Raw genomic sequence first — 16371 nt, forward strand, 5'->3', positions numbered from 1 at the left:
ATTTAAGGAATAGTGAAACATTAATATTTTATCCACTTGTACTCATAAATAATTGATTTCAGCTGTCTCTCTGAGAGCCATGGGCCTCTATCTTTAGACCCTAAGCTCTACCCTCCTTATCAGTGCTATAGAGCAGAATAGAGACCTTGGCGATGACATTTTCTATCCTACCTTGGGCTGGGTACTCACCAGGGACTGAAAGACCAAGAGACCATATTTTTCAGTATTATCATCCAAAATCACAAACAGTGTGTCCAAGATGTCTTGCAGAAACTGAAAGAGTACCAAGAAACAAAGGGCATTGGTTTCAAACACCCTAGTTCATTTAACTCCTTACAAAGAAAAGGAAGAACCTAGTATTTTAAGTGGGTGAATTTTCACAGAAACTCAGAACCAGTATTTTTAAAAAATTGTTAGATTGAAAAATTAACCACAAATAATGCTGGGAGATTACTTGAGTGGGAGAGGTCTTTGGGTATCTGAAGGCAATGAATAAAAATTTCTTGAGGTGTCCTCTCACAGTTCCCTTGTTTGGATGAATGCTAAATTCTTTGGTTATAAAAATGTTTTATGGTTCATTAAGACAAGATAAAGACCTAAAGATACAGAAAATATGCACACATAAACAATTAATAAATGAAGATGAAACAACGAATTCTTCATTAGCTCTAGATTTTCCTGAAATCTTGATGAAATTCTCTTTGGCTCACATATCCTCATAACAAGTTAATAATCTCTTGGTCAAGACAAATATGTTAAAGCATAAAGTGAGACTGTAAGGGAGCAAATTTATTTCTATACAAAAGAGTTCAACTTTATGATGCAAAATATAGTATTTTGGTAACTAGGATATATATTCTAGCTTGGCCATATAATACCCACTGCTTCTATTGCATACCACTCCAGCAGACTATGCATACATATAGCAAAAGCTTTTTTTGGAAAAAATATGGGACCCAGGGAGGAACAAGTAGTTAGGAAAAAAGAGTTTCAGGTGAAGACAGGAGTGGGGGCAGAATGGTTTTTTTTGATCTAGAGAATTTATGGTTCCAAGACAGGAAAAACCAACAACCAAGGCAGAATATGATAATTGATAGGTGCTATACATCCTGTAAAAAGCACAAAATTAGATGAAATGGGGCTAACACTCTGCTGGTCAAACCCAATCTCAGAATGGCAATAGGTTCTAGCAGGTTTAAGATGAGTTAATGATGCCAGACAGAAATCTACTGGAAAGATGTGCTTCTTTCCATGGAGAAAAGTACACACTCCCTACTGCAGATTTCTTTTGTGAATATTCCTTCTGGACTTATTGGTTGATATATTTTCTTGTAAAGAAAAATATGCATTGGGTATGTAGGAATGGCAGAAGTCCAATAGGATTCTGTAAGAACTTTCTTTCCGATTCTATAAGAACTTAAAAATAATTATGCCAATCTGGTCACTTGGTGAAAATGAAATTCAAAATGAGTCTCCAGCAAGAATTAGAGCAGAAGACAGGTTTTCAAAGTCTGTCTGATTTGGAAAAAGACTGAATTAAATCCTATTCAGGACTGAATCTCATCCTCTTGTGGTTTTTAAAAAGCTTGGTCAAAGTGACCTTCTCGAGTCAATTTGGCACCTTCTAAGTAAAAGGCTGCCCCGGCAGAGGGAGAGGCAGCTGGACAGAATACAAAGAGCTCTGGGTTTGAAGTACAAAGATCTTGGTCTGATCCATCTGGAGCTCCTTCTTACCACCTATGAAACGCTGTATAAGTCTTCATTATTTATGAAAAGAGAGGGTGGGACTTGAGGATCTCTATACTCCCTTCTAGAACAAAGCATATAAACCTCCTGAATATCTCTTATGACAACCTGACAGGTACAATCACGCCCGAATTCAGAGAGTGATGAATGAGATCTTTTAGGAGGCATTTCAGACCCCAAATTTTATACTTAACTCCTGAATCTTAAAAACATTTCAATTAAAAATATTTTTTTTAATTAAAATTCATTGTGTAGGGTCACATTCTTAGGAAGGAAGGTTCATCTCAGTTTTAGTGAGTGGCGGGGGCATTTCTGGAGCCAAGAAAGAACAAGTACTCATTCTAGACTATATGTGAGTTCTGGAAAGATTCCTGGACTGGAAGAGTAGCTTGTTATGGTGTTACTGATCCTTTCTGGGCCAGGAGATGAGAATTATACCTCAGGGCTTCAATCTCAAAGTGATCTGGGAAAAGTGGCTGTCTTCACAGGGAAACCATGGTAGCTTATTTGGGTCCAAGGTGGAAGGGAAAGAAGAGGGACTGTCTGAGCTAGCTATTTAGTTAGCTTTTATTGAGAATAAAAAGAAGAAAAAATAATTAGACAACTAGTTATTTTGAGAGGGAGGCTACAGAGCAGGAAAGACAGTATTTGGTGAGGAGGGAAGTAAAACAAATCCAAAGCAGCCTCTTAACACTGAGATTGCTTGTTTTCCAGATTAAGCTCTGGTCACAATAGTTTTTATCAGCATTTATTCTGAGAAGAAAATATACAAGACTTCTAGGAAGCACAGCTAATAATTCAAACAATGATTTCAAAAAGCAGCAAAATTATTAAGGGGGCATACACATTAAAAAAAAGAGCAAATTTAACCAAAAAGCAAGTAGGTTCCCGCTCTTTACCTAACAATATCCTCTGGAATCTTGGCACTACTGATAGAGGTTTAAAGGGAGTTTTAATGATGATCATTAGCAGGAAGGACAAAAAGACATTTTTTTCCTAGACCTTTTGCTCAAGCAGCATGTGCACAATCTCTATTGCAAAGGCAAAGTCAAGAGTTCTAGGTAAGACTACATGAATACCTTAACAATTTCCTCCCCACTGACATGCCGAAGGCGCCCCAGAATATCCATGATCCGGTCTGGATAAGCCTTCCACTTCAGCAAAGCAAGGAGATCCACTGCAAATCAAAAGCACAGTGCTCCTTTAGGTAATAGTTATAACTGACATTTGTACAGCACTTTAAAGAATTTCTAGTCTCACAATGTTGTGAAATAGGTATTATAGACATTGTTTCCCCCACTTTACAAAGGAGAAAGCCAGGGCTCAGAGAGTTAGGTGATTTGCTGGTGGTCACAAAGATAGTAAATGTCAGAGGTGATCACATCTAACAAATCGTCAGTGATGATAAAAGATGGGACTGGTCAATGTTGGAGGGGTTGTAGAAAGATAGGAACCCAGACGCACTTTTTGTAGAGCTATGAATTGGTCCAGGCAACTTCGAGTTATGCTAAGAAAGTAGCTCAGTGTCTACACTCTTACCCAGAGATCTAGGCTATGCACAACACACACCCCAGGAGATCAAATGGTAGGAAGAAAGGATTCATATACACCAAAGTATTTGTAGTAGCACTTTCTGCAGACTGGAAGTATAGACAAAGTCTATGAACAGCAGTTGGGGGATGACTAAGTGAGTTGTGTGGTTCATGAGTGGAATGTGGTATAAGAAATGATGAAAATTTGAGGAGACTTATGAATTGATGTGCAATAATCAGAACCAGGAAAACATCATATACAATAACCACAATTATGTGAATGGAATAACAGACACAAAACAATGGAAATGGAATGTTATGAAATACACTGAGAAATGCAGATGATGTAAAAACAAAAGATATCAATAAAATATATTTAAAGTAACAAAAAGCATTTTGAAATGTTAGAAGTGGGCTTTAAATCTTGCTCAAATTCCAGTTCTATTACACTGTTCACTACTCCACACATTACAAGTGACAATCAGAAAAGCCAGATGAAGGACATCTCAGATACCACTACTATGTCTGGTTTGGAGCCTTGTTTCTATTTCTCCAACACGATGAGCAAAAGATCTTGATAGGCAAATCTTCGTAAAGGGGATGGCAGTGCCTGAGAGGGCATCCTGAGGGCTGAGTGCATATGAATAATTCAGCCAGTTTGGAATTCTACTTAATGCAATGTGCATTTATTGAACGCCTAATGTGCTCTGAAGACAAAGAATGAGGAAAAATCTAAATAGTCATAAAAGTCCTTTCTCTCCTATCTGGCACATGCTCAGTGAGGCAAAATCAGGAAATAAGTGTAGCTGACAGTTTTGACAATATAGAACGCCCCAAGCTGTAATGCCAAGAACTCCATAGGATTAGTAATGGGTCCTGGCTCGTTACCATTTTGAGTGAGTTTGGTGGAAGAAAGCTGCGTGGAGATAGAGAAGGTCTCTTTGGCACTGCGCTGGAAGATGAGGCTGGAAGGTATGTTGGGACAGCCACTGTAGTCCTCTTTGCAGCATGGGAGGCCCAGGTAGAGTGCGTGGTTATTAAATGTACTATTCTCATCACACTACGGTTACAGAAAAAAGACAAGACACATCACCTAAGAAGTTCCTTTAGCCACTCCTCATATTCACATCTTATTAGCAAAATCCAGTTACCCAGAATATCTAGCTCCTGACCGACTGCATTCCCCTGCAGTCTGATGTATTTAGCTGCATGTATCCCAGAAAGGAGGGTTTCCTGTTCAAATCTCTTCAAAGCCCAGCAGAGCTTTTAAGGATCCTTGTGTAGAGCATACATCTAGTCACAAAGATTACCATTGTTTTTCCCAGTGAAAGAGAGTACTAGGAGTGTTGTTGTTTGGTTGTGTTTGTCCTTCATTCTTGAAGAGGACCATAACCTCAAGATGATGACACGACTTGAGCTTGACTTTGATTTGAATGAGGGAGGGCTGTGCATCAACCTCACTTTCTTGTCCTGAGCCATCTGGGTCCAGTGGTCTGATATTCATCAGGATGACTGGAGATGGCTCAGGATGCCATGTGAGACCCTTGCCATTTTAGACTAAGGTCCTATCACATTCTTACTTTGAGTGAGAAACACCCATTCAAGTGGTTACTTTAAGTAGTTACTCAAGGGATGGCCCCTTTAAAAAGAAATCAAACTGGGAGGAGAAGACCCTCAGGGTTCCTGGGCAAAAGAGAAACCATTATCTTTAGTATTACATTCATTTTGTGCTAGGTGGGCAGGGACCTGTTGACCAATCTATGAGCTCCATAATGAATTGGGTTTAAGGCTTGCTGTTTGAGCAAAATATGTAGCCTGTAAACCCAAAGGAAAAAAAGCAGCTTTTGGCCATGGAAGTGTACCTTCCCTTGGGTAAAGCACAAGGAGAGGAGAGGGGAAGGAAGGGGGAGAGGGGAGGAGTAACCTTAGACTGTCCACTGTGCTTTCAGAGATTGTATTGCCAAGAACTGGTGCTATGGATTTTGTAGAGTATGCAGGTTGACACTGTCACCATGGCCAGCTCATTCTGCCATGGACGCCACAGACAGAGAACAAAAGATCCACCATCGCAGTTTGTGGAAAGGAAAGTTAATAGCACATGGATAATACAATTTCATCCCTCTGGCTGAAACATTGCTCTTAACACATCTGGATTCTCCTCAGTTTCGTGTGAATGTGTGCTTAATATATGTATACACACACACACACATGCACACCACAAAGCACGTCAAAGAGAAACAGTCTCAATGGGGTAGATAACAATGTTGCCCTTGGTTTGGGTGGTCTGAGGCCTCATACCTTATAGACATAGAGCTCATGGATGTCATCGGACAGGGTGGTACCATCGTCTCGCATCAGAGGAGTGAACGCAAAACCAAAGAGTTTCTTCTCGCCTTTGTCTTTTGCTGTAATAAGAGTTAAGGGATGAAGTTTGATTATTTTTTCCTTTGTCTTGCTTCTCAAATAGAGCCTTTTCTAGAACTATGACAGATCCCATTCTTTTTTGTTCTTTAGGCATTTCATGGACTCAGATGTGAAGAGGATGCAAAGCTTCAGCTGGTCCTCCACTTAGTCCTCTAGGTGCCTCATCTTTCTAGACCCAAACTGCTACTCTTAATAGAACACAACTCTGAAGGGGGAAGTTAAACAAGCACCACAAGAAAAAGTACTCTGAGGAGAGTGACTTTCTCAAAGAAAATGAAGCTGGGAATTGTCTACTTCAACAAAGGGCCTCTATCTGACATTCTGGCTGCGGACCATTACTTCCAAAATCTGGAGGAACAATTTCTGACAATAGTATCTCTTGAGTTCTGGCTTCTTGCAAACCCCGCCCCCCCTTGTGATTCAAGACAGCCATGTCCCCACGGGGAAGGGAACCATCGCTAGCACTCTTTGGGGAAGCCGATAGGAAGTGGTACTCACTAGAACAATGCCTGAACTCAAAGCGCAGGTGGGAGCCCCGGAACCTATCTATTGGGATGGGTAATTTGATGATTTCCCCCCAGCGAGGGCTGTTACTGTGGTAGAGGACAAAGGAGTGATAAGAAGTCCTGCTGGGCTCCCCTGAGCCGAGGCTGATGCAGTCCTAGGAGAAAGAACACGGAAAATCAACATCCAAAGAAAGGCTGGTTGAAGGACAAAGTTAGCAGTTGTAGCCCAGACACACAGGTGAATCCTTGTATTTTTGGGGAGCGCTTCATCTGGAAATGACCCTTATTTTCCATTTAATTTTTACTCTCTACCATCTTGAAGGCTAAGAAAAAAAAATGAGAAATTTTAATTCCCTGGAATCTGATATTCCTAGAAGCAAGTTTTGTAGTTGTTGAGAAACCTTTGTGCTCACACATAATAAGACGATGACTCCTCAGGAGGTTCATTTGGGACAGAAGCGACCTAAGTATAGCTGCCTAGCAAACTGAAAGAAAATGGACAATATACTTGAGCCATTAATATGAACTGTTCATCTTAGTTCAAAAAGGAAATCCCCAAACTGTATAGAACAGTGGGATACTAAGAAATCAACAGCATGGGATATTTCATCAGACTAGAAAAATTCAATTAACAAAATCTAGGAAAGAGCATCTATTTCTACTGTTGCATAATCTGCCCCCAAAACTTGATGTTCTGAGCTGTTACATAGTATAGGGAAAACAAATTTGAATTATTTTTGGAGACAGATCTGAGAAAGTCAAAAAGCTGGACATCTCTGGGGTTTAATTTTGCTACAATTCCCAAACTCTAAAACCAAAAAGTGATGCCAGTTCTGTATAAGGACCTGGCATAAGACTCTTTTCTAGAAATGTGAGGTTTCCCAGATTACCCAAATAGAAGACTCTTCTCTGAGTCAACAACCAACCTTAATTTCCATTTCTTTTCCATCTTTATGAGATGGTTTTGATTAACTTCATTTACCTTCCACCTACTTAAGATTAAATTATTACACTGACAGTTTGATGAATGGATAGAGCCCTAAGCATAACCAATGTTTCAAATCTCTTCTGTGGTTGCCTCATCTTTAGATGAGCAACCTAAGGGTGTTTGAGGAGATGGCAGATTTCTTTACGGTGAGGACTAAAATAAAGTCCTATTACGGAAACAGAATCCATTCAGAAACAATGAGCCTACACTCATGATAGCTCCTTATAGTCACAACATTGTACTAATAAACATTGGAACTATTGGTGGGTCAGCAGTACTACCTACACTTGACTGAAGACCAAATCCATTTCATTGAAGTCACTTAAGGAAGAGAGAGTTGAGGGACAGTTAATGGTTATCAAAGAGGGGACTGGATGAGGGGAGGAAGGAGCTTCTCTTTTTTTTCACATGGAATATAACAAGAAATAATGAGTTCACCTTGTAGGAGGGAAGACTTATGTCAGCTATTCAGAAGAATTTCTGTAAGGGTTGTGAGAGAATAAACTGGGTTACCAAGGGAGATTATGGAGTTTCCTTTAGAGATTAAACAAATAAAGAAATACATACGGGCAGGTGACTACCTGTCTGGGATGGTTTGAGGACAGACTGGCTTCAGAGACAGGGATATAAACCAGATGAGCTGACAGAGTCAGGTCCTATAGTTAATCCTATAGGGCATCCATGTCTCATAATTTTATGTCAGTGGCCATGCAAGTCTCAAGCATGCTGTTCGTTGCTTTCCTTACCTTTAAAATTTCTCCATCTGCATAGAGAACATACATGGTCACCTCGATGTTCTTTTGCACACTCTTTCCCCCCCTCTCGAAATCTCCCTTTTCCAGGGTTAGGTAGAGGTCATTTCGGATATCACCTATGGTGTAAGAGAAATGAAAGCTTCTCACAAGGAGCAGAAGTCATGGTACTTCATGATGATGACAGAGAACAGGCCTCCCTGTGTTGTTCCTCTGAGGTATGTGCTGGCACCCAGTGCATTCCAAGCCAGGGGTCAATAACCATGGACATTCCAGTATCAATGAAGCAGAGTTTAGGGTGGTTAGTCATGTTTTCTTGAAGTGTTAATTCATCCACTACACTGTGACTCGAGGGGAAGAGAACAGTCTCCTGGCCTAGAGGTGGATAATTAGTTTATAAGACCCTCCAGTGGAACAACCTAAAATGACTATCATACTTAAGTTTCAAACTGGAGGAGATTTTGGAAACAGTGGGTAACAGATCTGCTCAGTCGTCCCTTACCCGCTAACTTTTCCTTTCCCCCTCACTCTGCAAACTTCAATTCAGAGCTTCTCTTGCTCTTTGGAAAGGTTGTTTGCAGTTCAAACCTCTCTTTCTCCTGAGAAAGAATACTAAGGCTTCCTGCTGGATTTTTGGCTCAGAAGTTGGTTTCCTGCAGGTGTGCCAGGCAGAGGGCACTGGGCATGCCTGCCAAGTTTTCATCACCTTGTTTGCAAGTGTTCTTGGAGCAGATGATTATATCTAGAAAGACAGATGCTAGGTCGATGGAGGAGACAGTCTGTCAACCCCTTGTGTTATCGGCTTCCCTAACCTCCAGCCAGCTTTACCAGCCTTTACTCGGATTTAAGAGACTCGGTCTCAAATTCACAATAGTCAGAATAATAGGCTTGTCCTTGAGGGGATGCTGATGTAAGGGAAAGCTGTGGTAGAATACCTGCTGATTATACATGTAAATACATACAAAATGTTCATATTTAGGCTGCCCTAGCTTCTAAATTTAACACCTAGCAGAGTTTTTCCCACATATTCTAAAAGAGGGCTCATGACTTTCAGGAAAAATAGGCAAGGCAAGAAAATATATCTTCAAAGAAAGAAAACAGCAAAAAATAATGGGTAAGGAAAAATGGAAGGTGAATTAGCAGCTGAGGAAACCCAGTAATGAGGTAATGGAATGTTTCAATGGCAAAGGTGGGACCAATTCAAGTTGTCAGATTTTAATACCTCCCCTCCTCCATTTTCGTACTTAGAAAAATGGATACATTATAATCTGTTTATTGAGTATAACTATAGTCAGAAAAGAAGGGCTTATTTTCTGGCACTTTGAGAACTTTCTGCGTTGGTCGTAAATTCCAGACTCCTCTTATGTTTTACATAAAAACTTAAATGTTCCTGCCCCTTTTCTACATTGATCATATCTGAAGATTGATGGATGACTAAGAGACGGCCAAGCTGTTACTTGTCTGTAAGAACAAAGCTGCTCTGGGGGCTGAGTGTGCAGAACAATTGAATATTTTCAGAAATGGGTACATTTCTTTGGGAGGGGGCATCCATATGAATGGGAATTCACTTCCTATTACTCAGACTATTCTCTGAACCTTGATGAAGTAGAGAATTCACCGTTAGGAACTGGGAAATATTAAAGCTCAAAGATAGAAAAAAACTAGTCCATGACAAATGAACAGTATGCTACTCAGAAACTAACCAAAATATATACTTAGAGGTTGATCACAATGTGTATCTATAAATTGACCAAAATACATATTCATAAGCTAAAAGTTATATTCAGAAGCATGTCAGAAACTGAGCATAAAGTATACTGATAGACCTAACCAACATATATACTCAGAGACTGACGATGAGGTTACATGCAGAAATGGAGAATAACAGGTTTGGAAACTGACCATAAGGCAAGCTCAGAAAACGGATGGTAATGTATTTCCAGTAATCTCATAAGTATTTTCTAGAGCTTGTGAAAGCTAAAGTGTCTCCAAGACTGCAGTAATCAAATTTAGTTACCCAGAAACTTACAATAAAGGGAAAGTTACAAATTTCATCCTAATTGGGTCACTGTTTCACAATGTAGGGGAAAGGAAATAATGAGCTTGTTGGGAAATAAGCCCATAGGTTCAATCACCAGTTAAGGCGAAACACCTTTAACTTACTGGTTTAAGTTCCTAAAAATTCACACAAAGCGTCAAAGTTCTCTACAGGCATCATGCTTATGTTCTTCCATGCATATGTAACTATTTGGCAGGTCAAACGGTCTGAACTGTAGATTATCCCTACTTCTTTTATCTTGTCCTGCCTGACCTCTGCTCAGTGACATCTTTGTTAGAGATTAAATGTGTTAGAATAAATTGTTTAAAACCAAGGTCTCTATGGGGCATCTCTAAAGTCTGGAGATGATAATGGTACTCACTGCAAGGATCCTGATGACCCAGCAGAGGATACGCCCAATCATGTGATGTGGAAACCATCAAAAGGCTTCCTTGCCCAAAATATCTCTCCTGTTGTCCTGCAAGGTTCCTGAAATTACTATCATTAGAACTGGCATTTGGGTATAGGTAAGGCATCATTTTCAGACAATGGCATGGTTCCTGTTAAATGGAACAGGTCTTACATGGGATGTGTACACTAACCCAGATTTCAAAAATCACCTGTGCACAGGAAAAAGGGCAGCTCTGTGATGATGGGGATGGGAGGGCAAGGGAAGAGCAATCTGAAATATGGAATGGGACAGGTGAGGGCAGGGCCTTGGATAGACACAAAGCAGGACACAGCAGACCCAGGTGTCAAGCACAAAGAGGAGGTGGAAAAGGATGTAAGATGTATATGAGTGTGTGTATAGAGGATGGGGTGGGGGAGAAGGAAAAATGTAGACAAACTTCATGGAATCTCAGAGACCTTCCCTTACACAAACAGAAATCCTCTCTATAACATCCCCAATGAATGTTCCACCTCTCAAAGAGCTTCCATGTTGGGTAAGGCAGGACTATCCAAGCAGCTCATTCCATTTATGGACTTCTTTGACAGTCTGATAATTTTGTCAAGGATTGGCTCTGCTAATAATCCTTTCTTTAGACAGTAATTCCTCCTAGAGCCTTGTTTCTTTTCCCAACTCTTTTCCATTTCCTCAAACTGGCTGACCAATTCATGGCACTTCTACTTCATCCTTCATCTGCCTCCATTTTGTTCATCTCCTTGTGTATAGTAGGTGCTCAATAGATATTTTACAAATGAATGAATGATTTTTTTTACCAGAACCTCTAAGATAGCTAAAACCTATTTCTCATGAGGAAAATCAGAATGAAATATTAAAGCGACTACATGGCCTTTCAAAGCTAGACAGCTACAGAAGTGATGGCTGTCAACACTACTTCTGTTCATGGGAGGATGGAGTTTCAGAGAGAGTGGTAATAAACAAGAGCCTCACTATGAAGGGCTGCTCACCACCTCATGTCAAAGACGTTTCTGAGAAGCCTGTCACATATGACCATCACTAATGGGCATAATAGCTGAAGTGGTATAAACTGAAGAGGGCCAGATAAAAAAATAGACTGAAAAACTCCTTAAGTCTTGGTTTGTTTTAAAGCCTTCTTGTCACAATAGTATAAGTATCAACAAAGGAGAAAATTCTGGCTTGATCCACTTAGTTAACAGTGCAGTGAAGGAACGAAATGGTTACTCCCTGAGCAGAGATAACGATAATGGATTGTTTGGTTTTGACGGTCAGAACTGGTCTCTATTTACTCTGGCAAGATTAGAGTTCCTTAGCTTTGTCCATCTATTGCCTTCTTTCCTGTATCCAGCTCTGTAGATGATCCAGAACCATTCAGGTCTAGTACAGGGACTAAACTCGCCAGTCACAGACTTTGGCAAGAAGCTTCAGACAGGATATTCTAGACATTATCTGGGAAGATTGGAGTCATAAGAGTTGGGTTCAAGCCCTCTGCCCCTTAACATATTATTTTGTACATGTCGCTTCCTTTCTCAATCAAATGACTGTAATTTCTCCTCTGCCTCTTTGGCAGGGCCACTGGAAGATTTAGATGAAATAATGCATGGAAAAATGCTCTGTAAACTGTAATGGTTATACATGTAAATAATTATCATTACTATTCATGAGGAACAGGTTAGAACTGAATTTTGGGGTATGTGGATTTAGGAAACTGATCTTTTCAGTATGAACCAATGGGTTAATTTTTTTCCCTTAATACGATTTCGCAAATATTAACTAAATATCTATCATGGGTACGGTATGGTGCTTGGCTGTGGGAACAAAAAAATGGATAATTACACAGTTTCTGCTTCTCTAAGGAATTTAGAATGTACAGAGGAAGTTTCTGAAACACTCACTGACCCACAGAAGAGTATATACGGAAATGATTATGAACAACCAATGATTTGGGGCGATTTTCTAACATCCTCATTTCAAAAACACAGTCTCCGAAGGCTGAACTTGCTCCTCGATTGTGGTCAGACCTCACCTAACCTTGTAAGGAATCTCTAATCTGAGGTGAATTTCTGCTCTTTGTGTTCCACTCAAGCAAGTCCGGGTGGAGGTGGATCCTTTGTCTAGGTGGGGGTGCTCTGGGTATGGACATAGTCTCTTTGTCCAAGCGGGATCAGATGTTATTGCCAGTCCTGCACTAGAGTGAGCCAGTGTCCACCTCTCATTAATTATTAATCAGAACTGACTGCCATCTGCTGAAACACCTCTCATCCAAGGGTTTACAAGCCTCAAGAAGTGGCCATGATTTCTTTTGAGGACAATGAGCCCTTTTCGTTAACCCTTAGCTAGCCATGGTTGATAAAATAGATTATAATTTACCTAAAAACTTTGTCTCTCAAAATTATTTTTTTAATTTGCCACAGCATGTAAACTGGTTTTTCTCTTTCTTCCTTTTAATCTCAAACTATAAAACCAGACAGATTTCTCAAATGATTCTTTGAAAATAAGCTCCAGTCAGCATATTAAGAAATCTCCCCATTCCAGTTGAGGCACCTTCACTGAGGATCAGAATGATGCCTGGGTTTACTCAGAACTGCTGGACCCACTCTTTGGATGCCCCAGAGTACTCCGTTAAACAAGAACCCCCCCTCAGACCCCATTGCATGGAAGTGAGCTCAGCTGCAAAGTGCCCTGCACCAGGCAATCACTTTCATTACATTATTTGTGTGGGTAAACACAGTAATAGTGACACCAATTAAATACGCATATATACACATACACATATAATATATATGTGTATAAAATATATATTTACATATAATACATATGTAAAATATAAAATAAATATGTAAAATCCCATTTAACTCTTTTTTTTCCCCTCCCAGCCCTTATGGTTTTCCTTCAACGAACTAAAGGAGCTTCCTTTCAGGCCCTTGTAAGTGCCTTTCATGAAATAAGAAGTAGCTTTACATTCACAGATTTTTACTGGTATCATTAAACTTAGAAATAAATTATCTCTGAATCTGACCAGCGACCTTCTCCAGGAATGCTTGTGTTCACTTTATCTGCTGGTGCGTCAGAATGGCAATTTCTCCATGTGGTTCGGTGAAATGCAGAGAAAGCTTCCGCACACTCCCCAAACCTACCCACTCTCACCCTATAGAAGAGGGGATGAATATTGGTCTCTCTCTCCTTCTCTGGATGATTATGGGTACGAAAGTGACTTCAACTTAGCCCCTTTCTTGAGGGGCAGACTGTCAAATCCGATTGCTTTCTTGAGAAATACTGTAGGGTTCTATCTTTTGAGGGCCAAAGACACAGAATCCATATTGTTCAAATGTCCATCAATGAGAGGTCTCTGATGAACACTGTGGCTTTCTCAGCATGGCTGCATTTTGGGGAGGAGGATGGGACTGGCTGGGGGTAGAACTACAACTCAGGCTCCAAAGCAAATTGATAACTGAACTAGAGCTGACATCCATGAAGAGAAGTCTGGGCCACTGGTTAGATGACTCTCCCAAGGTCACACAGCTATCATGTGTCAGGAGGAGGGTTCAAAGCCAGTTTTCCAGACTTCCAAGACTATGTCTCACTCCATTACCTTCACTGCCTTCCTTAAGGTTATAGGGCCATGCTTATTCCTTTCTTGAGGCCAAGGAGCATCAAATTCTCCTCACTCTCTCCTCAGAAAGCAGATGAGTGCCTTCCACAATCATCCTTGACAAACAGTAGGCAGTTAGGTGGCACAATGGATAGAATGGTGGATTTGAAGTCAGGAAATCTTGAGTACAAATCTGGTCTCAGACACCTAATAGCTACTTAAACCTTGGCAAGCCACTTAACCTCTATCTGCTCCAGTTTCCTCATCTGTAAATGCGGATAATAATAGCACCTAATTTCCAGGGTGGTTGTGAAGACAAAATAAAATAAATTTGTACAGTGATTTGCAAACCTTAAAGTACTAACTGTTATTATTAGATGCGCCAAAGCTTTCATCAGACTTCTGATTATATTCCTATGAACCAACCTGTAGCAGCTCTGAACATCTCCCTTCCTTAGAAACACGTTCATGAAACAGTTCTTTTGTGTTACGTGTGTTGGGAAAGAGTGGAAAGTATTCATGAACTAGGAAAGACTTCAAGGATACCTTTCTTTCCTGGGCTGCTCAAGACAAGAATGCCACGCAATCTCCCCTTCACTAGTGTGAGTGACTGGCCCGCCTTTTTTCACAAAAATCCCTTCATCTATTTGTAATCTGTTCTATTTCCCCTCCCACTTGAGAGTGGATTCACCCTGCGGGTGTTGTGAATATGCTGAGAAGCCCTCAGTCTCACTGGCTAAGAAGGCTCCTCTTGCTAAGATTTCCTGACGGTCCAAAGCGGTGCCTTTGCAAGTCTTCAGGGCTGTGCCGTCAAGTTCACTTGGTGGACCTCTCCCAACAGATCTTCATTCTAATCTGCCCAAGGGAGGGGAGGCTGGTGAAGGGTGGAGAATGGACATGATTTCCCCCCAATATTGCAATGATTTGTTACCTTCACCAACATTCCATGAAAAAAGTGGAGATGGAGAAAAAGCAAGCAAGCAGCAGACATTGAACAGAAAAGCAGGAACTTACACCCAACTATCTTCATCTCTGCATCAGAAAGAAAGGGGAGACAATGAAGGGATAACACAGAGAGAACAAGAAAAATTAAGACAGAGAGAAAAAGAACAAGAGAAAGAAACATCACTCACAGATCAATGATGAAGCATGCACTTTCCATCAGAGGCTCAGAGTAAGAGGCAGAGTGTACACTAAGCAGGTGAGTAAAGGGAAGGGTATCCTTGGGAAGACAGACACTGCCATGCGTAGGCAACTGATTCTACTCAGCAAATTCAGTATACAAATCAAGGATCATTCCAAAGGCAAGCAGCACATGGCCTGGCCCACCCCACATCACCCAGGGAGTGGCAGTCCCCTTTCCTACCCTCCTCCCCAGCCCTGCCCCAGGATCAAAGCAATTTTATTCTCTGAGAAAACCTCAGTCAGTAGCTAGAAACACACTCTCAACCATAGGGCTAGTTCAACTGAATCCTTTTTTCCTGAATGACAAAGACAGACACAAGAACATTTAATTGTCAGCATGACACTTGGCTCATGTCACAACCAAGTTGGGAATTCCAAGGTTAGAGGGTAAGCCCAAGAGTTTCCAGAGGAATCATTACAATGTTCTCCGGAGGCATGCCAGGGCCCTGATTCTCATGAAGGTCTGGAGATCAGAAGCGTTGGGTCAAACTTGGGGTGTGGTAGACATGTCAATCTTCTCTAGCACCTCATAGGTGCACATATGGCATGCTGTTAGTTTTTGGTTTTCTGTCTTATAGAGTAATACATAGAGAAAGGGAAGGTTACTCTCTTAAGAAAATGGTGGTTCTATATTATCTTTACATGGATTAGGAAAAAGGGTTCTTGCCTTTTCTTAACCCATGATGTTTCTTTAGTAAAAACAGATTTAATTTAATAAATTTAATTTCTTTAATGAAATAGCCCTAAAATAAAATTACTTTAATAAAATAGACATAACAGATTTCAAAGCATTCATTTGAAGTTATGGTCTTTTAGGTGACAGTGGTAAGAATCTGGTTTTTTTTCTTTAAATATTATTTTTTCCCCCAATTACATATTAAGAAAATTTTTTAGCGTTCATTTTTACAAGACTTTGAGTTCCTAAATTTTCTCCTTCCCTTCCTCCCCCTCCCCCACACTTCTGAAGATGGTAGGCAGTTTGATATAGTAAGTATTAGGAATCTGCAATGAATCCTGGAATGGAAATTACACTGATCAAGGTAGCCTTGTTTATCTAGCAAGCTTATTTACTGCTCCAGTCTTTCGTGATTATCTTGTTAAGAAAATCTGTAAGGGACCAAAAATTTTGCTACAACATTATTAGCTTGTAATGCGTATAAAGATGAATTTAGAGATAGGTAAGG

The 16371-nt window shown here is 40.4% G+C and overlaps 1 protein-coding gene across 1 annotated transcript in view; it reads right to left on the reverse strand.

Annotated features, from left to right (window-relative positions):
• The window catches only part of DOCK3 (dedicator of cytokinesis 3), a 409824-nt gene that overhangs the window by 100155 nt on the left and 293298 nt on the right, over positions 1 to 16371 (reverse strand). The window contains exons 15-20 of the mRNA XM_072612190.1: positions 7943 to 8067; positions 6201 to 6363; positions 5577 to 5683; positions 4167 to 4338; positions 2826 to 2923; positions 190 to 273 (exon numbers count right to left, since the gene is read on the reverse strand). Coding sequence (XP_072468291.1) covers positions 190 to 273; positions 2826 to 2923; positions 4167 to 4338; positions 5577 to 5683; positions 6201 to 6363; positions 7943 to 8067 — 749 coding nt within the window. The remainder of the gene's footprint in view (positions 1 to 189; positions 274 to 2825; positions 2924 to 4166; positions 4339 to 5576; positions 5684 to 6200; positions 6364 to 7942; positions 8068 to 16371) is intronic.

The sequence above is a fragment of the Notamacropus eugenii genome, chromosome 1 (genome assembly GCF_028372415.1).
Source record: "Notamacropus eugenii isolate mMacEug1 chromosome 1, mMacEug1.pri_v2, whole genome shotgun sequence".
In the NCBI taxonomy this organism is placed as follows: domain Eukaryota; kingdom Metazoa; phylum Chordata; class Mammalia; order Diprotodontia; family Macropodidae; genus Notamacropus; species Notamacropus eugenii.